Source organism: Struthio camelus, chromosome 1, assembly GCF_040807025.1.
Source record: "Struthio camelus isolate bStrCam1 chromosome 1, bStrCam1.hap1, whole genome shotgun sequence".
Lineage (NCBI taxonomy): Eukaryota > Metazoa > Chordata > Aves > Struthioniformes > Struthionidae > Struthio > Struthio camelus.
The window spans coordinates 166,662,079-166,685,878 of NC_090942.1; the positions used below are offsets into that span (position 1 = coordinate 166,662,079).

The 23,800-nt window shown below is 37.6% G+C and overlaps 1 protein-coding gene across 4 annotated transcripts; it reads right to left on the reverse strand.

The window, feature by feature from the left end:
* GPR180 (G protein-coupled receptor 180) lies at window positions 1-23,648 on the reverse strand. 4 transcript variants are annotated; one of them, XM_068928992.1, is made up of 10 exons: window positions 23,448-23,614; window positions 20,793-21,414; window positions 19,552-19,729; window positions 17,844-18,038; window positions 14,257-14,437; window positions 14,007-14,056; window positions 10,217-10,374; window positions 4,382-4,573; window positions 3,949-4,026; window positions 442-2,293 (listed from the first exon to the last, which is right to left on the reverse strand). In XM_068928992.1, exons 3-10 carry the CDS (start codon window positions 19,583-19,585, stop codon window positions 2,135-2,137), a joined length of 1,047 nt encoding a protein of 348 aa, XP_068785093.1. In that variant the 5' UTR covers window positions 19,586-19,729; window positions 20,793-21,414; window positions 23,448-23,614; the 3' UTR covers window positions 442-2,134. The 4 variants fall into 4 exon arrangements, with proteins under 4 accessions (XP_068785084.1, XP_068785093.1, XP_068785103.1 ...); XM_068929002.1 differs by having other exon boundaries at window positions 21,256-21,414; window positions 23,448-23,598; XM_068929012.1 differs by lacking the exon at window positions 23,448-23,614 and adding an exon at window positions 22,991-23,163.
* Between the last annotated feature and the right edge of the window lie 152 nt (window positions 23,649-23,800).

A 23,800-nucleotide genomic window follows, 5' to 3' on the forward strand; every position in this document is an offset into this window, starting at 1 on the left:
AAGAGACAACATCTTACACTTTATATTTATACTCACATAAACTATGAATGCTGAATTCATGTTATGAGTTGTTGTAGGATACATTTACAATAGGAAATTAAGATACCATTTACCTTAATACTGACAGACTAGAGTCAGAGGAACTACAGGAAGTAAGAAAATATTTCTGGAGAAATAAAATTGAGTGCCTATTCTGAAGGGTCAAATGCAGTTTTTCTGCACAGAATTAAAACTTTTATCATAACAGATCATAAACTATAAAATAGTTATTGTCTCTATCAGAAAATTATTCTATATTTGATGTGTGACTTTCATGTCTTATATATGAGGACAGATAGAACTCTCCTACTGCATTATTGGAGACTTATCAAAAACAGGATGCTTTCTTCTCGAGAAGATGAAAAGTACAGAGATAAGCAGGAAAATAAAGACTGAAGTTTTAACCAATAATATTTTTATGTGGTTATCAGAGGAATGTAATAATTAATCTTTTAATCATTCTGAAGATTGTGTGAAACATAATATCTCATCTTTTCCAGCCTCAACCTGCCATTCTTGATCTGAATTACAAACAATAAAAAGGAGATGATTTAATGAGCAACTTTGTCATGTTGCCATTTTGCCTTAGTCAAAGGTAAATGCCTAGTTTTGCTTCTGAATGAAAATGGAAGAGACTTATGTTTCAACTATGTTCACAACTCAGACAAACATGAATAGAAATACTAAGACTATTTGCGTCTTCATGCTTTCAAAGAAGCACAATTAGATACATACTATTACGAAGAAATGAACATTCACTTACTAGCAAATAAAAATGATGTTGCGAAGAAACACACATGTATGACAACAGGTCTAAAATTTAACAAATTACTAAATCCAGACAAAAAAAATTTCAATCACAGAGGTAATAAGAACGTTCTTACTATAAAGGAAAAAAAATGTCAGCATGATTTAATCATACTCAATAAATAGGCACTTCAATAAAGTATATATTTACACTGGTTTCTGAATGCTAGGGCATCACAAAGTACTATGGCTTTATTACAATGGATGGAAGATGGCAACTACTTAGAACCCAGTGCCAACATGGATTATAACAAATCCAGTGAGTATTTTGTTTTTCAATTATTCATAGAAAATTTAATCCTGATTAAGTATCCTTGGGCAGGAATTCATGGGTAGTTGATGACTGAAACCAACATTTATTTGAAATGCTTCTGTTAATTTAATCTGTGTATATGGCTTAATTATGATCGAATCCTCAATGTAAGAGAAATGAATTATATCAGGATTAAAATTCTAGTACCATATCACCCATTCCATTTTCTTTGCTCCCTCGCACCTTTTTTTTTTTTTTTTGAAGTTGCAAGCTGGCTGTTTTAATTACCTTTATGTTGCTATGTCTTCTAACTCTCAGATATTGTTTAGACCTTCATTACTAGGATTTTCAGTCACCTTTATTTCAAAAAAAAGACAAATATAAGCCCTATTGCCATTCTCCTTAAAATTTTAACCAACATGAACAGTAGTGGCAAAAAAAGCTTTTGTTTTACACCAATATACAAGAAAGTTTCCTGCAGTTCATTGTAAACATTTCAGAAAGGTTTCCCAGAGGACTCTCCCTCTTTTGTTTCTCCTTGTTTCCCCTTCTTTTATACTTATACATAAAAATGCATTTTCTCTAAAGCATAAAAATAAAAAGAACCTGTATTCATCATTATGCATCACACCAGTTTCACAATTGGCCTCCTTCCGACTTGTTTGAGCTTGTAGTCACTTTAAGAATTTCGTTTTGTAAGACCGTCAAACCTAATATTGATATAAAAGTAGGATTTTTTCATGGCTGTTAATGGGAGAGAAAAGAGACAATCTGTTTTTCTGTCATATAGCACAGCACCACATGCTACACATAAACAATCTTCATAAAAGTATTTAGATTTCGGATTTTTCCACTCCATAGCACTTTAACAGATTAATCTAGGGACCTTGTCAGAGCGAAGGTCAGTGAAGAGCTCTGATATTATCATTCAGTTTTCCATTGAAACCAATGTATCGCATCTGCGACAAAAATATCTGTATATGTAGGTAGGTCATTATTGCACATTTATTACATAAAATATTCTTCCTAAACATCTCAGAAGTGCTGTCGATTTTTATGTCCAGAGGATACTGTTAGTGGCAATGTCACTGACGACAGTGAAGATACTTCCCAATATAGACTATGAGATAGAAAAAGTCTGTAGAGGATAACCATGGAGATGCACTGACACAGGATAACACCTATAGTAATCATCTAAAGACAAAAAAGGGAGAAAGGGAGAAAATAAGTGAAAAATCCCCAAAGAGAAAGGGTTTTTTTGTTTTTTGGTTTTTTTTGTTTTTAATCACTGTGCAAGTGCTTGAAGCTTAACTTTAAACCTTTTAGTACTACTACAGTTATAAAAGATTTGAACATGAGTCTCAAGTCCAGGATTCAGACTCTCACACCTGGGTGTTTTTAAATCAGTAGATAGCCCTGGGCAAGTCACATAACCCCTCTGGCTGTCTCTGTTCTGGGGAATTTCAGACTTGCAATTTGCCACCCATGCAGTTCCACAAGGAGAGGTGATATTTAGACATTCTATTCTTACAACAAACAGAAAAAATGCCTGAACCCACTTTGCATTAACAGTCATGGAGTTATGATGATAATTATTTATCAGCCTCACTTAGCTAGCTCTCTTTTCGGTGCAAATTTCTTCATCTGGAAAAGATGTGTAAGGCAATATTTATCAGATCCATAAAGGTTATTGCTGTTTCCGAGGAAGTGAAAGTCCAAGTGATGTACAGTCTTTTAAAATACATGTTTTTCTTAAACAAATAGGGTATTTATTGATCACACATTTCTGAACTATTTTGAAGTCCATTTAAAAAAGGAAACACAGCTGAATTTTCATAATTTAGGAACAACAGCTGCACACAATTGTTAAACCCACCCCAAATGAAAATGCAGGGCAACTGTAATTTTCTTACACTGAGCTCAAATTATTCCAAAAAAGAAACTATTTCCTTCATTGATTCTACCTCCAGAGATTGAGGGGACACTCCCCCCTCCCCCCAATATAAAGGATGAAGTTTTCATCCAGTAACAACAGAAAGTATCTTGATGTGTGGATTTAGAGGATTCTTTTTTAGGTTCCTCCTCTTAAAATCAAATATAGTATTTCATTCTCATGTATTTTAGTGGAATGCTTTTTCTCCTTGTATATCCTCCATATAAATAAATGCTCCATTTCAGAAAATATTTGCACACAAATGCTATTAACCACATAGAAAAGATACAAGGTCTACCCTGGAATGAGGTAGTCAATCACCTGAGAATAGTAGTGTGCTTTATCTGAACATAGCAGGCTCCACATACTAGTTCCCAGTATGTTAAGCAACTGAGAAACCCACCCTAAGTCCACCTTTGTTTTTAACTGTTTGGAGTTCACAAACCAAACTACATATTTGGACAGATATCTTCATATAAAGAATACAGTTCAGCTACAGGTTCCCTGACCTATTTAGCCACATAAAGCTTTTAAATGCTGAAGACTAAAAAGCTAACAAAAAAGAATCCACTGATTTATCTTTCTACTAGCTTTGTTAAAAGAATCCCCAAGGTGTTTTTAATTAAAAAACAAACAAGCAAATTATAAAACAACCCCGCCCCCCACATTTTCCTTTAACTTAGCAATCTCTCCCTCCTTTAACCTAGAAATGATTACGCTTATATGATTCAAGCCCTGTATGCCTTTGTAAAATCTGACTCACATTAGCATCAATAAGAGTTATGTGTTTAAGACTTTTCAAGTTGATTTGGGGTCATAAGATTAACAGCCTAAGAGCATGAGTTTGCTAACAAACACTAAACATGAAGAACAACTACTATTCAAATTTCATCTCTTTCATCTTGCCTGTACATACCTTTTCTCTTTGATATTCTCTGAATATTACAGAAATGGTTGCAAGACATGGGTGGCACAAAAACCAGAGAATGCAGGCCTGAAAGAGAAAAGCGTAAGTTATCAAATGACTATTTGCCAGCTTAGAAGAGAGAGATGACAGTTAAAGGAATTGCATTTACATTTCTGTCTACTTTATGAATCCACTGTTTACTTTTCAATCAACAGAACAAAAACCACACAATGAAAGGTCAGATTTCTGTTAAAGAAGACTCTATACTCCTTGTCATATTAAAATGACTATTCTGAGTATGATGATAGGGTGCAATTTAATCAAATCAGACATTTAAACATTAACTTTCTTATGTAGGAAAATAGTTTAGTTGTTTCAGTCAACTGCACGCCACAATTATATTTACAGCAAAAGGGATCAGTCTCCCTGACGTAACCCATACTTTGGCAAACGTGATATAGAACTCCCTTTTCAGTGTGCTTCTCTCTGCTGTGATGATCTGGTAAAGACCAGCAGCCAGGGACAAAGCTAGGCAAACTCTGAGGCCAATAAGCAGTCCACTTGCTAAGCCATGGTGTGAATGGTAGCTGTGGTGATTAGTATCTTCAAACTGCTCCCAAATTAATAAAAAGCTCTGGAAAAGAACAACAACAGAAAGCACATTTAGGGTAAATAGGATTATACACTAAACTTCAATTAATCTTTGCCTCACAAATCAAATTATCAGCACAATTGGCCAGGCTCTGCTCTGCTTGTTGACCATCACAATACACAAAAAAATAGCCTGAACCACTTTTTGACATTACCTATTACTCCCAAGTGCAACTGGCAGGAACAGAGTTCATCTCCTGCTTTCCTTAACTTTTACAAAGTCTGTCAATTTAAAGTTTCCTCTGATTTGGATAGAAGGAACGTAGCATCGTAGCACAAAATTCAAAATAATCATCTTGTTAAACAGTCAGCCTACTCAGCAGGAAGCCCACTAAAAACAGTCCTACAGAGCTATAAGGAGATGTCTCTCTCCACTTGAGATCCACAACCCGTACAGTTCGTTTCAAAGGCAGGAGACTACGCCTTTTGTTTCAAAATCCTAACAGGATTCACTTTTCTTTTTTAACTATGGGGAAGTAAGAGGGTGGTGCTGCTGCCCCTTTTATACAATAGCCTAAAGGCTCAAGCATTTACCCAAGTTGAACTTGGATCTCCCACAATTCCCTCCTTTGCCTAAAGGATATCCAACTCACATCTCCCATCTCCTTGGAGAGTGCCCTAACTGCCAGGCTATAGGCTGTTCCTGGGTGGGCCACTCTCCACCTCTTCTATTGAAGCTGTGCCATTGTGGAGAAAAGAATTCAAAATCAGCTAGGTCAGAAAGTGTGAGCGAGCCTGACTCTGCAAGCAGCTAGCTCAGAAACCTCCTAGGGGCTGGGAAAGGGAGTGTCACAGGTTCCAAATACTATTCCAACATCTGGACAAATAAATGCTCCAGCCAACAGATTACTGCACGAAAGGCAGTAATCCTCCTCGGCTCTCATAAAAACCAGTACTGTATCCATTTGCTACAGAACCCAATTTTGTGGGAGTACTGTAAGAAAGGATATCAACACAGTTTCTAAGGAAAAATAGACAAAGGAATGTCTAGTTTCGGAACCTCATTTGGGCAGAAGGCAGGTGCCCACCTGTATCGTTGCCTGAAAATTGGGTCTTGCTGAACAATACCTTTTTGGAACTTAGGGAATGTTTAAATTACAAACTAGAACGTCCATAAGTTTAGACTTTTCCAACACCATGTCGCAGCTGAATGGCATTTTAAGACTTGAACAGACAGTGGAATCTTAGTCCACCTACTGTACATACTTAACTTGCACTTAGGTTTCAGGCATCTAATGAAGCAGAGTTTTTGAAGGAAGGTAGTCAAGTGTGATTTATAACTGAGGTAGCTCTGAAGGCCTTCAGAAGGAGATGTTGTTTAGAGATCTAAGTTAATCAGATTCCTTTCTGAACACATTCAAAGGCTCTCCAACTACATTAACTACATACAGACAGAAAGGATACTGACATTACCTTTTTCTTTTAAATGTATAATCCACCTACACATTCCAATGGTGGGTCTCCTTGAGTCTCATCAGTCCGGAATGGCCAGTTTTCCCTTAAAATATCCTTAAAGGGCACGCTTTCACTCTTCCCTTCCCCTACTCAGGCCATTACACAGCAAGTGTGACTGCTACTATTTCAGTTGCTTCTCAACTACTGGGATGGAAAATAGAAAGATGGGAAGGGGACAAACGTTAAGCACATACACCTTGAGCGCTACTGACTGCCAGTAAATGATCTGACTGATGTTCTTTATATGATCAAGTTACTTGACAGAGAATCCTATCAAGGAGTAAGACTGAAATAAAACGAAATGACTCCTGAAACTCTAAGAGATGTGTATTTGGTGAATGCACGGATAAAGCACTAGTTTTGGTGTGAAACCGATGAATTCCCATTGCAGAAGTTATTTTGGCTCAGGAAGAACTTGCCCAGGCAACGAACAAGGGTTTCACTCATTACAGAATCACTGCAGTTTGATAGAGCATCATCCTTTTTGGCATTTATGTGTCGGGATAGCCAAACTCTAACTACCTCAGACTGCATATACGCTCAGGAGAGAGGGGAAAAAAACCAAAACATAGAATCTTCCTGATGTAAACATGTAACCTGGGGAAAAAATATGGGAAAATGATGGAGATGGAACTGTGATACTGTTTTAAGAAGAAAGTTTAGGTGGATCCCAGGCATTCTTCAACCTTAAAGGGCAGTGCTCATGAGGGCTTGAATTTTTCTTAACCTACTACCAAAAATGACAGCAACGAGGGAAACCATTTTCATGAGAAGATGACAAAGAGCTGGACTAAAGGAACCATTGGAACAAAGTCCAGATGCTAGCATGAAAACAGTGTCTAACAGCAGAGGATGCTCTGGACTGGTCCTTTAAAGAATATAAACTGTGTCAACAGTACAGAAAGAGTTCATCAAAGAGTGTGTGTAGTGACAGCGATACAAGATCAAAGAAGTCTAGCTTCCTTCCAATTCACTATGTTATTCCAAAATAAGCAGATGGCAGAGACAGACCCATCAGTGCCCTAAGCTGGAAACCTGCCCCAGGTGAACATGTGCCATTCGCCTTACTATAGAAGTTGGAACCACGCTCCTTGGAGAGAAGTGATATTCTCAAAAAGAGAAGTATCTAGCATTTGTACTACAGAGCTTCTCTAGATGACAATGGATTACGCAGTCCGATTTCAATGAAGGAACAGCTTTCATAGACAAAGATGATCTTGAAGCCAAATGTCTTTGGCTGTGCCACAGAAATTAAGGTAAATAAGCCCTAACATCCCTTACCTTGACCAGAGAAAGGCATATATCAGCTCAGTTGGCTGTGATATCAGGAACAAGCTTAAAAAACACCCAGACAGCTCGTTCAAGCAGAAATTAGACATTTTTTGTTAGCATGGAGCAGATCTATGCTGCTGCTCTGAAAAGAGCTTGGAGAAGAAATCAGGGTGAATACCCTAATTATTACCCAGAAGAACAACTCTGCTCAGGCTGTCTACAAAAAACTGCAGGAGCTCGGTTAGGTGCACAACTGAAAAGCTGACTCGCACTAGTTATACCCAACATAAAAGTCACAATTTCTTCTTGAGAGAATGACCATCTCCTTGTCTACATAATCCACTTCAAAATGTCTGACATCACCTGTGCACACATCTTACCCATCTTGGTTCTCAGTGGACAACAACCACTGACCAGTCCTGGTCTCCCTCTTAGGCTGCTAGAAGAATGTTTGCCATGGACATCATCCTGATGTTCTAGATACACGAGTTTATCCTTCACAACTACAAAATGAAGTACCAGACACTTCACTTCTCTCATGAGGAAACAATTATGGTATACTCCTTCCTTCCCCTTGCTATGACAACATTGGCACTCCAAGATAACATATCAAACCTCCAATTAAAGCAGGTTCCCATAGGACAGATCACTGAAAGAGGCAAGGGGAAGGGGGAAAGAAAATGGCAGAAAGGTGAAGTGGATTAACTAGCCGATTCTAACCACGTTTAGTTCTTAGGTATCTCATGCTATGCAATGCCAAGACAGTAAAAAATGTTTTAGATCTGAGGTCAGAGGTAGAGAAAAAGAAAAGCATACACTCACTCTGTGCATATCTTTGGGGTGTATCTAAGAGCCTCTTTGATGCACAAGTTTAATACAATAAGATACAAGGTGCATTCTCATCAGCCTCAAAGCAATCGACTTCTATTCTGGAATCACTGCCATCTCTCCAATCAGCCTGGAAAGATGGCATTACTCAGGTCTACATGATGGGAGAGGCCTAGGTCATCAATAAAAAGTTTTGAACAAGTCTTGTGTCTTAGCAGCAGAGAGCAGCATCTTTAATGAACAGACAGTAACCTGCGAATCCTTTTTTCTGAGGTTGAAGAGAAGAATAAGTTAAGGCAAAGGGAGATGCTGAATGGAAGACCTGTCCCTTCTTTGAGATGTAAGCTCTTGTAGCCACAGTGACCACAACAGAGTTGCTGACTAGTAGGCTACATCCACCCTATATTGATGGCAACCTGTAAACACATCAGAGGAAAATGCTCGTGTTTCTGAAAGAATAGAATCCATAGCATCAGCATCAGGGAGGGGAATAAAAGCTGAGAGTTGCTAAGTAATTTAAACTAGCAGCAGACAAACAGGGCTAGTTTGCCAGTTAAAACTGCAGTTAACTTGAAAAATAACAAATTTTCCCAGGCTATCCAGTTGCTTGACTTCCTTCTTGTTGAAACGGGCAGATTCTCCTTTTTGATTTAGCTGTAATGAGCAAATAGGAGAGCTCAAAGCTGTATAGGCTTCCATGAAACCACTCTATGTCCTTGGACACTTGGAATTTGCTATCGGTTCTCCTGGCTATGAAATTGTATGATCCCAGAGACTTCCATTTGTCCTAATTTTTACTACAAGGGTAACAATGAGAAAGGTCCAGCTGATACTGATTGTCCTTCCACCTATATCGAAAAGGAAACAACAACAAAAACTTTCCAGTCTCAAGTGAGAGAGCACTAACACACCCATATGCAAGTACATATGGAGAGACACAAATAAAATTAAGTACTTGCTTTAGAAGTCGTCTTTACTACCAGCATGCAAAATTTCTGCTGCTAGATGGGTGTCAGATTAATGGGTGTAATGAACCTACCTTGAAATTTCAACAGTCCTATTGACCTTAATAGCCTTTGGTTTATGTTCTTAATTAGCAAGAATGCTGTCAGCTCCCAACTATTTTTAATGTACTAGTAGTCCGCTTATTTCGTTTGGAAGCTGTACTAATTACAGATACTACTCAAATGTCACAAAATCTTATATGCAATCTCTTCCTCATTATTGTTTCCAGTTTCTCCCTGTTCTCCTCATTCTCAATGGCTTTCAGATTCTCTTGTCTTTATGCATGATTTTAAAAAAATTGTTTACAAAAGGCACCACCAGGGTTAGTGGATCTCCATTACAATTTACTTTTAAGTTATTGGTTTACTTGGCTTTCTAATTTAGATTAATGGAAAATATTTCAATGAAAATCTGTGTCAGACCATTTGTATACTTGCAAGACCAATCCTGCACATCAGCCTTTCAAGAATTCCCTTATATTGACTGAAAAGACTATTAGCTATCCTACTGAAGTGGTTCTAAGAGGAGAACACTGAGGGTATAGTTTCAACCCCTTTTTTGTGACTGGGAAGCTGCTGTCAGAAATTACTGGCTTTCCTCCTAAACTATATGTTTGACCCTCCACAACAAAACTCCTCGGTTGCACTGATTACAACATCATTAACATGACATTATAAACCAGATCAGTAAAATAATTGTAGTAAAATCTCCTCTTCCTCTTTTTTTTTTTTTTTTTTGGAATCTAGATCATTTCACCGATCTGGTTTACAGTTTAATGCTACAAACAACTGGCACAACCAAGAGTTTGGAAAACTGTGGGAACTTCTTAAGTGGTTTTGTTGCTCAACAAAAACATACTGTGGAGCTACACCTTAAATCGTTAAAGTAAAGAAGAGGTGCTGTTACCTATTAGACATGCGGGGTGCATGTTATGCTGTGGGAATTTTTTTTTTTCCAGTCTTGATACTCCCTCCCTCATAAAATATTGAAATTAGTTGGTTCACAGTTCTGTCATACTTCATAGCAGCTGTATATTTCACCATAAACATGAATATAAAATACAAACCTGTGTAACAACAACTGCTACAGCAATGCCAGTAGATGTTGGAGTGGAATCCCACTGAAGAGGTCTGCTATAAGATTTCTTCATTCTGCCTATTGTCCAACCCATACACAGACTCAACAATAAATACAGCATTTGTATCTGAGAGATTATGTCACACACTATTGGAAACAGAGGGAAAATAAATAGAGTCACAATGAAAAAGGAATTCAAAAAATTTTCTACAGCAAAAAGGAATATTCTATATACCAAAAAATGAAAGAGGGACATTTGCTTTGACAATACAGTTTGACTAGCTGAGGTTGCTTTGTCGTAAAATGTGGCTCTTTCAATTTGTTTTCAATGATCAAATAGATCACTATCAGCTTCCCTCTACTTATGCTGCAATTTTGCAATGACATGGGCAGAGAATTGCATGCTTCCAGTCCCACTCTTGGGCCAAAGAAGTCTGGGCTCAGGAGTCCACCTGCACAAACAGATTTACAAATGCTAACAGGCTAAAATCATAATATGCATATTAACCACACTATGTACTTAATTCTGCTAATATGAACATCATGAAATTGTTTCACTAAACTTTCTTGCTCAAAATCAGATAGTTGCACCCTACTTTAAATTATTTGTATTTTGTATTAAGGATACAGCAGCTTGCAACAGGAGGCACATTTAAGTCAAATTCCACTCTCGGATACATAAAGGGAAAAAGCTAATGACTAATCCTAATACAACCTCATTTGGAGCAACAATCTGTCTGTCCTTCATTTCATTAAATGTAAACACCTTTTTCCTCATTTTGCTGGGTCCATTTTTCGCTCTGTTTGAAAACAAATAATACGTACACTTTAAAGTTACACTTTTAATCAGCGTCTCAAACCTGTGTTTGAAGCTGAATCTGATTAAGTAAAAAATCATCAAGTTGGAATATATTCAAGGCTTTACTTATTAGCCTTGCTGAAGTACTACTGACATTACAAAGAACTCTAGGTTACTTTCAAGTCCAAATACCAACTTTAGGAATTATTCTGTAAGTTTCAGTCACAAGCTTACCTTCTCTAAAGCTAACTATCACCCAGAAAGAAAACTGGCCCACTGTATTGGTGCAGCAGAGATGTATCAACAGTTTAAAAGATCTGTTCTTACAGCACGTAAATTGCAAACTTAGTTCAGAAATAAGAAATGAGCATTACATACAACAACGCTTTTTTATTCACTTGTTCAATATTTCAGTTCAAATAAAATTTTTTTTTTTACATATTTGTCATTTCACTTACATACCAGATACAAAAAAAAAAAAAATTTCTGCATCACAAATGTATTTTTATATTGAAAAAGAAGACTGTACTGTATTAAAAAAATAAAGGTACTTCCACATTTACTAAAAAGCTTTATAGACAATGTTGCCACCGTTCAGAGATCGGTAAGCACATGTGCAGTATGTGCCAAATGAAGATCAGCTACAATATTTCCTTGAAGCTCAGCAAAATTAGCAAAATATGGATGTAAAATAGATTTCAAAACATATCCATAGGATATATTTGGCCCTCTCCTGGTTTATATGTTTACAGGCGCCTAAGAACTATTCAGGCACTTTTGCAACTCTCAGGAACTTTTAATAAACACAGACCTGCTCATTCGTTAATAATATGAGCTGGCATTGGTCTTGGACAAAATGATCTTAGATTTATTTCACAAATGCCAGCTTTGGAGGCATAATGCTCCCTAGAAAAAATTATCTGAGCTTATGGCTTGTCAAACCAGTGTCACAAATTCAAGTTATAAAAAGACTAATCAAATCTAGATGTTCTAGAGAGCATTCACCCATCTTATAGTCCGTCACTCCTGAAACTAACTTCTTCCCTGTGTAAAAGCTATAGCCAGATATCATCTCTCAATCACATCTTGGATGCAGATATTGCACTGCTTCAGTGTTGCAACAGTTCAAATGGATTCCCAGATAAAACGGTACAAGACGAAGACTCAGTACAGGCTTTTAACTTCGATGCCTCATACACCTTGTCTGAAACTAAGAGGGGGCTTTACTATTGAGAGGAATTCCTAAAATCACCATCCCACCGTATCCAGGGTCAGCATAAAGCCACGCACAACCGAACTGGTAAGAAACTTGTTCAGTTTCATCAGAATCAATTTTTTTCTGTATGTTCATCAGCCATAATAATATTCTTTGACTTTTTTGGTGTTGATTTTGTCAAAAGTTAAAGGATTGTCAACTACTTGTTTTTGCTTTCAAGTGCCAGAATTATTCCCGTGATTATGCAATCTTGGCTGATTATGCAAATTTAGGTGATTAATTACCTTTAGGGTCAGATCTTTATACATGGTAAAAGCTAAATGATGTTGGGGGGAAAAAAAAAAAATAATTGCTTGGGATAGTATCTGAACAGGTTTCTAGAAATAAATTCTGGCCCCAGTGAAGTTAATGGGAATTTTTACCACCATCTTTTAACTAGGATTTCACTTCTAATATGGGAAAAATGGCAGCACCTTCCATCTCCAAACTATACTTTCTATCATCCATTCTTCAGAACTGTAATTTCCCCATTTCTATTCCCCATGAACTTTCCCCATTTCCATTTCTTCTGCTCTCTTACTCTTTCAGGAACTCTAAATTTTAAAACAGTAGGAAAGGAAAACTCTTAGTTGAGCCTCCTAAATGTTGCTATTAATTTGAGAGATATTATTTTATTCCTATTAACTTTGGCTTTAAGAAAATAGAATTGTGGTCTTCACCATAATACATACACATAAAATCTAAGACATAGCTACTTTCCCTTAAGATCGGGGTGCGTAACAGCAGTTGACAGTGGGTTTCTCACTGGGGAGGAGTTACAAGTACATCCACATCCTCCATTTAATTTAATTTCATTTCAGAAGACCAGAAGGAAAGTTTAATAACACAGTTGCTGGAGAGGCTGCAAGGATTTCCTAATTCAAATGATCAAAATAAGAAAGAGTCTCAATTACTGTGGTGCCCAGTGCCATCAAGAGGCTGTCAATTCCAACTGCAAGTTTTTAAATTGACTCTGTGACAGAAAATATGTTTTTAAATAGGTTGTTACTCTCCAATACTATCTCACTATCACAGTACTACTTTCTTGGAGTACTTCAGGCCAACCTAAAGGCAATATACTACTTCGGAAAGAACCTCTCTATGCTTCAGATGTGAGCTTCAGAGAGATCAAAACAACGTTAGACTTTAAAAAGAATCTAGCAAGAGTAGACTAGTGCATTCTGAGATGGGATACTGTAGGAATTCAGTTCCAAAAAAAGCTCAGAATATCTATATAGAGTTGAGAAAAATGCTTTGTAAACATCAGTTCTTGACATAAGTATTCTTTGCATGCTCTAATCATAGCACTTGTGCTGTAAACCACTTCCTTTCTCAGGTTTGCTATTGAGAAGGCATAAAACGTGATAAAGTTTCCTAAAAAGTTTCAGTACTCTAGATCATGAGAACTCAGTAAAATGCTTTAACAAGTTTAAATATTTATTTATGTGGCAGGTATTTAAGTGTTTGTAGGATGGAGTCTTAAGACAATAAAGTCTTTTAAAGGTCCTAAACTAAATCATAATCACATAACTCTTTATATAAAGTATCTATCGCATACATCCTGAATAAAACCTGCCTTTCAGGAGAAAAACTTTTCATTATTTCATTTTAAAAATCTAATGATATTGTCCAAGATCGTAATTTGGTCTGACAACAGCATTAGATAATGCATTATACAGATTAACACGTAGGAACACATAAAAAATGATGGACAAGCATACTCACATTCTGCCAGACTTCCCATAAAAGGTGCTCCTATTCCATCTTTAGAATAACTGATAAAAGAATAGGAGATGATATTTAAGTGAGTTAGTCTTAAATTTATCTTCTCTCTCAAAAGTACACTTCAGCAACGATGGAGTTCTAAAAAGTCAGTCCCATGTTTTCTCACAACCACTACAGGAAGGATCAGGTAGTGATCTTTACAGCACCTTCTTCAAATGTTAAGGTTGAAAGTAAATATAAGTAAAGATACCTTGAGAAATGCAGGTAGTTGGCAAAAGCTGAACCAGCCTGCAGCAGTAGTGCAATTGATAGCACCTTTAATACAGTATGCATAGGTCCACGTTTCTTAATTGTTTGCCATAGGGACTGCGCATATATGCAAGCAGTTAAGAAGTATGCTAGGACAAGCAGGAAAAAGAATTCATGTAATCCTGTGGAGGGGAGGAAAAAAAAAAAGAAACATAGCTTAGTTTTATAAAAAAAATTGTTACCTGCAGTGCATAACTAAAATATTATAAGCAATCTTAAGCAACAATCACCCAAAAGTGATAGTACATATAAAATGATTAAATCCTAGCCTATTTCATCCAAAAACAAGAACAAGTCAGTTAAATTTTCAGGTAGCTAATTATAAATTGATCTGACAAAGTATTTTTTACTCAACAATACATTTTCTGAGTGTAAGAGATACTCTGTTCAGACTATGAATAGCTTTGGAGCAATTACTGAAATAATTTGAAGTGGTATAGTTTCTTAACAAGCAGAAAATAATTGTAGCCCATTTGATCAATCAGAAACATCTTTAATAAATGACTCATTTTGAGTTTGTTTTTTGTTTCAATTTTTAAAGGCACAATCCGAGATGACAGTAACCTTGAACCTACTTCCATAGAATCTATATAACCACTGGGTGTCACTCTTTCTCTATATATAATAAAAGTACGGTTAGTCTAAGAAGTAGATAGAAAACTTTTTAGATAAGAAGAAATTGAAAGAAAAGTAGCCAAGAGAACAATTATAATTCCATAGAGCGGGACTTTTTTGCTCCAATCTGAAAAGAGGCCCAAAGATTTTGATATCATCTGCAAAACAGAGTACTGTGGCTTTCAGTTTAGCAGCAGACTGGTAAAATGCTCCCCTAAGGATCTGAATCCTGGAAGTCTTTTCTAGTGCCTGCAAGCTTTGGAACCCATCATATGAGCTCCTAGAGGGTCAAAAACCCTGGGCATTAGAAGTAAAAATGGGTAAACTGAAGTTTCTCACACAAAACTTTTATGTTTCTTCTCCAGCTTTCCTTGAAACAAATGTTTTTTCACAAAATCAGATTCTCACCAGTATCTTTCCTCCAGCAAAACAATTTGTTAAAAATTTCCAACCAGGTCTAATTAGGGATCACACTTCATATTCACATCTCAGTTGAAGAAAAAATTGGAGTTGGATGAATTCTGAATATTTCCTAGTAAGATAACTTCCACAGCTAAAGTTAGTCAGCTTGAACATATATACAATTAAATGGGAGAACAAGAGCATGAAGCATTTAAAGACTCTTTAAAAAGAAAAATGTCAGAGCCACTCTGTTGCTCCTGAACACCTATAAAAAAGTATAACTTCTGACTGACAAAAGAAAAATATGCATTTCAGATCAAGTTTCTTATTTTTCCTTTCACTCTTGCTTCTTTTGGAGCATAAAGATAAAAAGTTGGCAAGGATTTTGAAGAGCGGGATATTCCTCATCATGAAGAGTGGGAACACTTGGAAAATCAACTAGCTTTAATAAACAGTAAAATACTCTAGCTAGGAAGTGCCCTGCAACCTAAGACAGATCTTAGCTGATGGGTTTGCGATCAAAACGATTTAAAAGAAACCTGTACTAAAACACAAATATTAGTTTCCGATTAATAGTTTTCCGACTTTTAAGTAACCCAGATTTGACAGCAAAAATGAAACACAGATACCTTAGCGTACCTAACTTCAAAGATCAAAAGGCTGCCTACATGGTCAGTTGCCCCTAGAAATCCTAGATTCCATTGGTCTTTCATAGAAGAGTTATCTTATAAAATGATAAAAGATTACTGGCCAGGGATGGAAACCCTGGCCCCCTCCTGTCTCAAAAGAAACATCTTAATCACAAGGTTACAGTCTCAAGCTCTTTACTGTACTTTCCTTGTAGTCCATTGAATTTTGAGATTCCTTGTGTGAGGGGCACAACTTTAACAACTAAAGTTAAGGGAGACCTAACTAAAATCATATGTAACTATGCAGTTTTACAGCTCTTCAGGGCTATACCCAAGACAAAAAAAAAACCCCAAAAACAAGAAATGAAGCTGGATCTTTTCTGTGGCGTTCTAATGTTCTAAACTGTACACTTTATGAAAAAAGGAGAAAAATTATCTCTAAAAGATGCCGTCCAAAAAAAAACAAAAAAGGCAAGAAATCCTCCTCGGGTCTTTGAAAGTAGACACAGGCATTTAACTTCAGGATTCAGGGCAGAGTCGCAGGTTTTCATTCTGAATAAACAGATGCATTCCTCTGTAACCACAGAACAAATGAGATAAAAGGCTCATCCTATTTCCTACTTCTTAGCTCTAAATAGCTGCATCCAATACATTTACACTTTTCCTCACTACACACGCTAGCTTTTCTGAGTTCTACTTCAAAGTGCTCAAGTCTTCTACAAAACTTATACAGAACTGAGGTGTCTCACTAGAAGGTCAGTATTTTACTTTAAGCGCCACAGGCTGTCTTATAATGCATTTGACTTGTGTTTAGCAGATAAATGCTACTACTGCTTTTTGGGAATAACTGAATTAACTTGGAATTCACTTCTGGATGTAAAATTCACCAAATAAAAACTGTAAACTATGTTTACAGATTAACAAGCACAATTAGTAAGTTAAAGAGAAAGGTCGCATAAGCCTGAAAAACTGGATTTACAGTGCTATTTTTATTATTTATTTATTTATTTTTACAGATTCCACTAAATATTTCAATGTGAAAATTTTCTTCCCGTTATAAAGGAAGCTGTCTTTGTTCCCTCTACATCCTCTTGAGACTAAGAACGACAGCAGAGCAATTGATTTTTAGCGTAGCAATTAGGCTAGATCTGTACATGTAGGCAGATTAAGCCTACTGAGGTCTTCCCTTAAAACAGTCCTAAGTCAGCAGCATATCGATGAGTGAGGCTAAATATTGCAATGATGCATAGGCTGGTTGATTTGGATTGTCCAAACCAGACAGTTTTTTGTAGGTACTTCCTCAGCTGTGATCTTGAGTCACCTCTAGAATTTTTCCTTTGCACGTTTAAAGACTCAAATTTGCATTTCTTAAATAATAACCAGGATTGACAAATGCCTTACTCTAGTCTGCAGGCTAGCTATTCGGAAAGATCTAAACACTGAACTGGAATTATACTGGCAAAAAGTTTATGTTGCGTGTGAACTCATACTGCACTAAATCAAACTTTAAATAGTTAAGGAATTTCAAGAATTAAATAAACAAATTCATTAAATTCAAGAATTAAATTCACATTTGAGTGAAAGGTTACAATTTCAAAGGGCAAAATACTTATCAGCAAAGTGGTAAACTCTATCCTTCCTTGTGCATCTCTTTTGCTAATTAGAGAAGTTTTGGACAGCTAGTCTAGAGAAAGGGGAGGATTTATGTGCAACATTAGAAAAATTATTAAAATTCACTCTTCTTTGAAAAAGTAGAAACTGAAATGCAAGAAACTGCTGTCCATTCCCCAGTTCCACACTTTTCCAAGCACAGTAAGTACTGATTTGTTTGGCTGACCAGATCCTTAACTTACAAATCTAATTTTAAGAAAAAAAATCTTACCAGATTCCCCTGCGCTAAAGTGATCTAATGGATTCCCTTCTGCATCTGGGTTTAGTAAGACCATTTCAAACTGAATATCCTCGGATTCAGAATAATTCTCCTCGCAGGTAAACTTGTCTACATAAAACACATACCATGTTTCCGGATAAGGAATCTGGGACACTGTCAGATTTTGCTCTGTGTGGTTCACAGTCACTTTGGAAGAAAACAAATAAACAAACAAGAAGTGGAGTAAGTACTTGATTAATTTTTTTCATAGAATTAATATTTGAATGAAGAAAAAATTTAAATCCACATCATCGCTTATACGTTATAAACTACATACAGTGAAAAACAGTCTTTGCTCTGAAAAGCAGCCACACCAAAGACTCAGTTCTCCATCCTCATCTTTGGTTTCAAGTAGGTACAGTCAAGGGCTGGTAAGGACAGGAACAGTATTCTGTCTTTCAGCTTTTGAGTTTGCTTGGGATGGTTGCATTATGCCAGAATCCAGTAAGTTCCTACAGTGTCTACCAGTACACTTCCACCCTCTTGTACAGTATCCACGGGAACAGGTACTCTCTATTAACCAGTAGATACTTACGCAATATAAAAATAAATATAAAATATAATACCACCTTTGTGAAATTTATTCTACTCAATTTTCACAGATACTTTGAGCACAGCATAGGAACAGCAACAAGAGAAAACAGTAAAAAATAGCATGCATACTTTAAAGATGCAACTTAGCATATCTTACAGTATCTTCCCCAAACAGTCATAGATTGATTTTCAATTGACAGCTAAGGGCTGAGACCACTGTCTAATGAAATTACATATTTCAAATCAGATTACATTTAAGATCAACTACATAAGAGACTGTAAAGCTTCATCTGGTCACTGATCTTCCCATGATTCTTAATAAAGGTAACTTTCATCACTGCATAAGCTGTCTGAAATAAACACTGCTGCAAATGAAATCTCTGGCTTTGTGCGTGCATGTTAAACTGTGAGAGTTACAAGTGCTGTTGCACCGATTACCGAACTCTAGTGTTAATCAGCCCAACCACAAACAAAAGCCCTCCTTTGTAAAAGAAAGGACAAAATAATTAACAGACTGTAGATAAACTCACTAAAATAGGTTAAGCTGACAATGGCTAAAGATGAGGAAAAAGTTCATAAAATTTCTACAAAACAAGCGATTTGTTTTTCATGCAAAGGGCTGCCACATGAAAAAGTTGTAAACATGCACACAAAACAACCCTTAGCAAACTCATTACCCCTAAATATTTTGTAGACAAAATTTAGAACTAATTTCTAACTTCAAGTCTACCGGAGAAAAAAGCTTATGTAACTCCAATAAACTTGTTTAACCTTTAAGGAGTCGTCTTCCCTTCTTTGAAGGCATGTACTGATCAACAGTTGGATCCAAGAAAAAATATATCATGTGTCTCTCTGCAGCACTTGCCACGAAAGTGCAAATTAGGACAACACGTAAACAAAAAAAAAAGTTCTAATAAAGGCAATTTGTCTTCTGTAGCTACTGATAAATATGCATTACACTTTGGAGCTACGTTATCTCATCAATCAAAAATACAAAGTGATACAGATCGCTCCAAAAAGGGAAGCTTTTTAAAATACAGATTATGGATTTCATATGATGCTTAATCCAAAAGAAAGGAAAACTGCAACTGAAAGGGGTGGCTCTAATCTCCACCTGCACTCTCACCTGAGCTCTGATAATGCCTTATTTCCATCAGCATCAGGGATCACACAGTGAGTTTGTTAAGTTTTCCATCAAATCTGTAAGCTAACTCACAGGGAATGAAGTAAGATGAAATAAAAATACAATTGATTTTCCAAAACATCAACAAGCAGATCCGGCTTGCCCAGTGATCGTAGGATTCCTAAACATAGTGGAAAACAGTGAGTACATTGCTGGAATAAACAGGAGGAGAAGGCCAACTGCTAGCCATTTCAGCGGCACATCATATTTAGCTCAGATCAAGTGTAACAGGGAACGACATCCCTAGAAGTGATATGTTTACAAGACTCAATTAAGACAACATTCCAGGAGATCAATTAGTTACTCTTTGGATTCTGGCAGCACAGTGGAAACAGTCAAAAAAGAAGCTGTATGCACTTAAGATAGTGTTGAATGATGCTTCTAATATTAATTTCTTAAAGGAAAATGTACACTTTAATACAATTGCAATATTATGATGAATAAATGATGCAAAAAGGTTATTTTAGTATGTCCATCTTTTGGTTACATAACTGAAAGCTTCAGTGTTTCACTGTTCTACCTCCTACATTTAGATACATACTCACATTAAGCATTTTCCTGTCTAGCACATCTTTCATACTGAATTTTTAAAGGCTCTAACACGCTTTGTACATCAAAGAGTGACAGGTTTGTGCTACTCTGAAAGTGAAAGCATACTTTTATTCTTGCTTCCTTGTCTTTGAAAAATGACATTTTACACAGAATTGGAGAACAGGAGAGATGTTTCTGTATAAACAAAAGCAGCAAGACAGCCTACCTATTCTATATTGCTGCAATTATCAGCTCAAGTATTAAAAGCATTTGAATGCGAGATTCAAAGATGAACACCAAATTACAAAGTTAAAGGATGAAAGAACATTAAATGATAATAAAGACAAACTGAGAAATAAGGCAGCCTAACTTTCAAAAATAACTCTACAGACAGAAACGAAAAAGGGAGCTAATGATTATGAAGTTGTGAGGAAGGGGAAAAAAAACATTTTCCAAACATTTTCAGGAACAAAGTTTCCTTTTTACTACACATTTGGACTAAACATTCCCACCTTATAAGCACTCACTTCAGAAGTTTAGCAGTATCTGCAGCAGGCTCCATCAGTTTGCCTTTTTTTTTTTTGCTACTGAAATAAGAGTAGCAATTCAAAGTATACCTCTGCCCACCTCAAGCATTTATATACTGTACTTACTTTATTTTCCCCTTATGATGGTATTCTTTATAAATTCTTTCACATAATCTTTTTACAAAAAACCTTAGGGAAAAAAATAAATTTTACTCCAAGTGGAGATAGAAAGTCTTTGTAACAAACGAGTGAATGAAAAGTTCAGCCGAACATGCATCTTTTATTTTGTTCTGTACAAATGAGAACGTGAGGCTAGAACTGGCCACGAAGTTTGGCTGTTTGCATTAAAATCTTCCATCATTTGTCACAGACTGTCCATTTTCCAGCAGCATACTAAATCATAACTTGCAGACAAAGTCCTCTGAAGTGATGCAAGCAGAGCAATTACAATTCCTTGTAATCTTTTTTCAGTTCTAGAAGATTAAAGTCCTGCTTTCACTTAAGTTGATGCAAAGTCCGAATTCACTGAAATACCAGCGTTCTAAATACATAGATAACAATTCATAAGGGGAAAGGAAGAGTAACTCACTTGTCAGCTGAGCTTTGGAGAATTTCTCTGTACAGCTGTGTTCTTGGATACTGTTTTGCAGCTTCTGCCATTCCTGTGCTTTAAACAGGTGAAGTCTAGATTCTTTTGTCACAGCTACTGCTACATTGTTGATTCTGACACACAGAACAGCATGGTCACCTTGATAGTTAAAAAACAAAATTAACTACTCTTGCCTTGACGCCAGTTATAAGGACAACAAAAAGCTAACATGGCACAGATTTTTTAAACAACATAACCAAAGCTTCACTTTATTTCTAAAACTTTTACCACTACTTGCCATAAAAGTCTGTACTATGTTTCATGAACAATTTCTGCATGCCTCAGTAACACAATAGTGTATATACAGTTCTTTATGATGGTATTTAAATTTTTACCATGACCCAAATGTCATTAACTTCCTCTACTTCAAACAGCCTTTCTCTACCCCACTTTATTTTCCTCTTACAGACTTCCCAATTATCTTCTTTTCCTTCCTCCCATCCCACAATTTACCTGTTCAGGTAAAGACAATCAGTCTCACTAAATGATTCAAAGTCTATATTTTGTAACTTTTATAGAATGATTACGAGCATCATAGCGCAGCTCTTGAGTCTAATACCAGAAGAACTTGAGTAAACAGATCTTCATGTTATGGTCTGACTAGAACTAAAACACTTGCTTAGAGATGATGGAAGACAAGTCTTTACCAATAGATCTACAAAGAAAACTAAACTTTAAAACGTTCTCTAACCTGTCTCACTACCTACATGCTGCATCTTGATATGCAAAAAATATTCTGAAAAATTACCAGCAGGTTCTATAAAAAGTTCGTAAGACTTTTACTGAGACCCAGAATAGGTACAGTTGTATGCATGCATGCAGACGGAGAACTATTTCTCAGGAAGTATGCAACATTAGCATATTGGTATAATAAAGTATATCTGAACACTCAAAACACCAATCTTGAATCTTAATGTTCTTTTCTCAGCTTTAAGTAATGCATTTGGTTCTCCTCAGATCTCTTTAGAGTGGTTCTGCAATTACCTGCTAGACACTAATAATTAGCTTTGCTTTCAAGTCACTCCCCAAGCTATTCCCACCCTATCTGTCATCTCACTCAGCACTGAAAAGTCACATTCCACCTCTTCTTGATTTACGTTAGGTTTTCCTTCACCCAAACAGATTTTTTTCATGCAAACATTTTCGTTTTCCTGTCACACCACTCCTCCAGGCTGGGAGGAAGCCCCGTACACATGTGAAGCACTACTGCCATAGCTGTCTTTCAAAGCCTTCTGCAAAACTTTTCTGCCATAAAGCTAACCAAAAAAGAAAATAGTTAAAAGCTACTGAAGTGCTAACCATGTAGGAACAGCATGCTAATCAGTGCAGCACTGCAGGTAGTACTCACTATATTTGCATGCTGTCTCTTTTTGCAAAATGAGCCTTTTACAGCAAGGATAGTCTTTTTCAATGTGTATTTCTGCAACGACTGTTCTAATAGGGCTCTGTCCCATTGCACGGCTTCTTAATAATCAGGAATTATTACCAATAAACAGTTAATAATACGGGAAAGAAAAGTTTTGGGGAAATCGGGTGAGAATTTACATCCTGATGCACGACAGCATGGAAAAAAAAATAAACAAAACATCTTTAGTGTTAAACACCATTGTCATTTCTGTTATTTCAACTGGTTAATAACCGAATAATTCCCTTAGTAAATACGAGATATACGTACAAGTTGCGATCCACTCTCCCAGGCAGTTTCTCCATGTCCTGTGGGACACGAAGGAAAACCCAGCGCTGAGTAGCCACAACAGTACTTTTTTGCCGCCTTTATTAATATAAAGAGCGACGCTTCGTACCACGGGGGCCTATAAACCTTTCCTTGCGCTGGTTCGGTCCAGCTCCGCCTGTGAACCGGCGAGCGGGCGGGGCGAGGGCCAGCTTCTGCCGGAGCCGCCCAGCACCCTCCCGGCGCCGCCGAAAGCTCTTGCGCCTCCTGACCGAGCCTGTTGCACGTCGTCGCCGAGGGCGGGCTGGGAGGCGCCCCCCCACCCACCCACCGCCGTCAGCGCGCGCCGCGCCCGCCGCCCTAACGGCTTTAACGTGGCCTAACGGCGCACCCTTCCCCCCGCCCCGCGCCCGTTTCAGGACGGCGGATAGGGACTCCCCCACCCGCTCCGGGCACCTACCGTGGAACTGGAACCGCGCCACGGGCCGCCACGGCTCCAGCCGGGCGGCGGCGCTGGCGAAGCCGCCCCGCAGCGTCTTGCCCCCGGCGCCCCACCAGCCGGCGGCGCACAGCAGCCACACCAACCGCCACCTCATCCTCGGGCCCCGGCCGCTGCCCCCGCCGCGCGCCGCGCGCCGCCGCGTCACGTGACACCCCCCTCCTCCCCCCGCCACGCCACACACACCCGTTACCACCGCCGCGGGGCAGGCGAGCGGGGAGGAGGAGGGGGGGGAGCGGACAGAGAGCCAATGGGAGCCGCGCACGAGCAGTTGCCGCCCAAGGGGGCGGGGCCAAAGCAATTAGCACCTCCCC

Bases quoted from the DNA above. Each gene is read 5' to 3' on its own strand.
- GPR180 (XM_068928983.1), bottom strand. From the start codon at position 23,583: ATGAGGTGGCGGTTGGTGTGGCTGCTGTGCGCCGCCGGCTGGTGGGGC. The intron at 21,415-23,447 runs GTAGGTGCCCGG...TTAACTATCAAG, and splicing joins GGCGCGGTTCCAGTTCCACG to GTGACCATGCTGTTCTGTGT. The intron at 2,294-3,948 runs GTATGTACAGGC...TTTTGTCTTTAG, and splicing joins GAGAATATCAAAGAGAAAAG to ATGATTACTATAGGTGTTAT.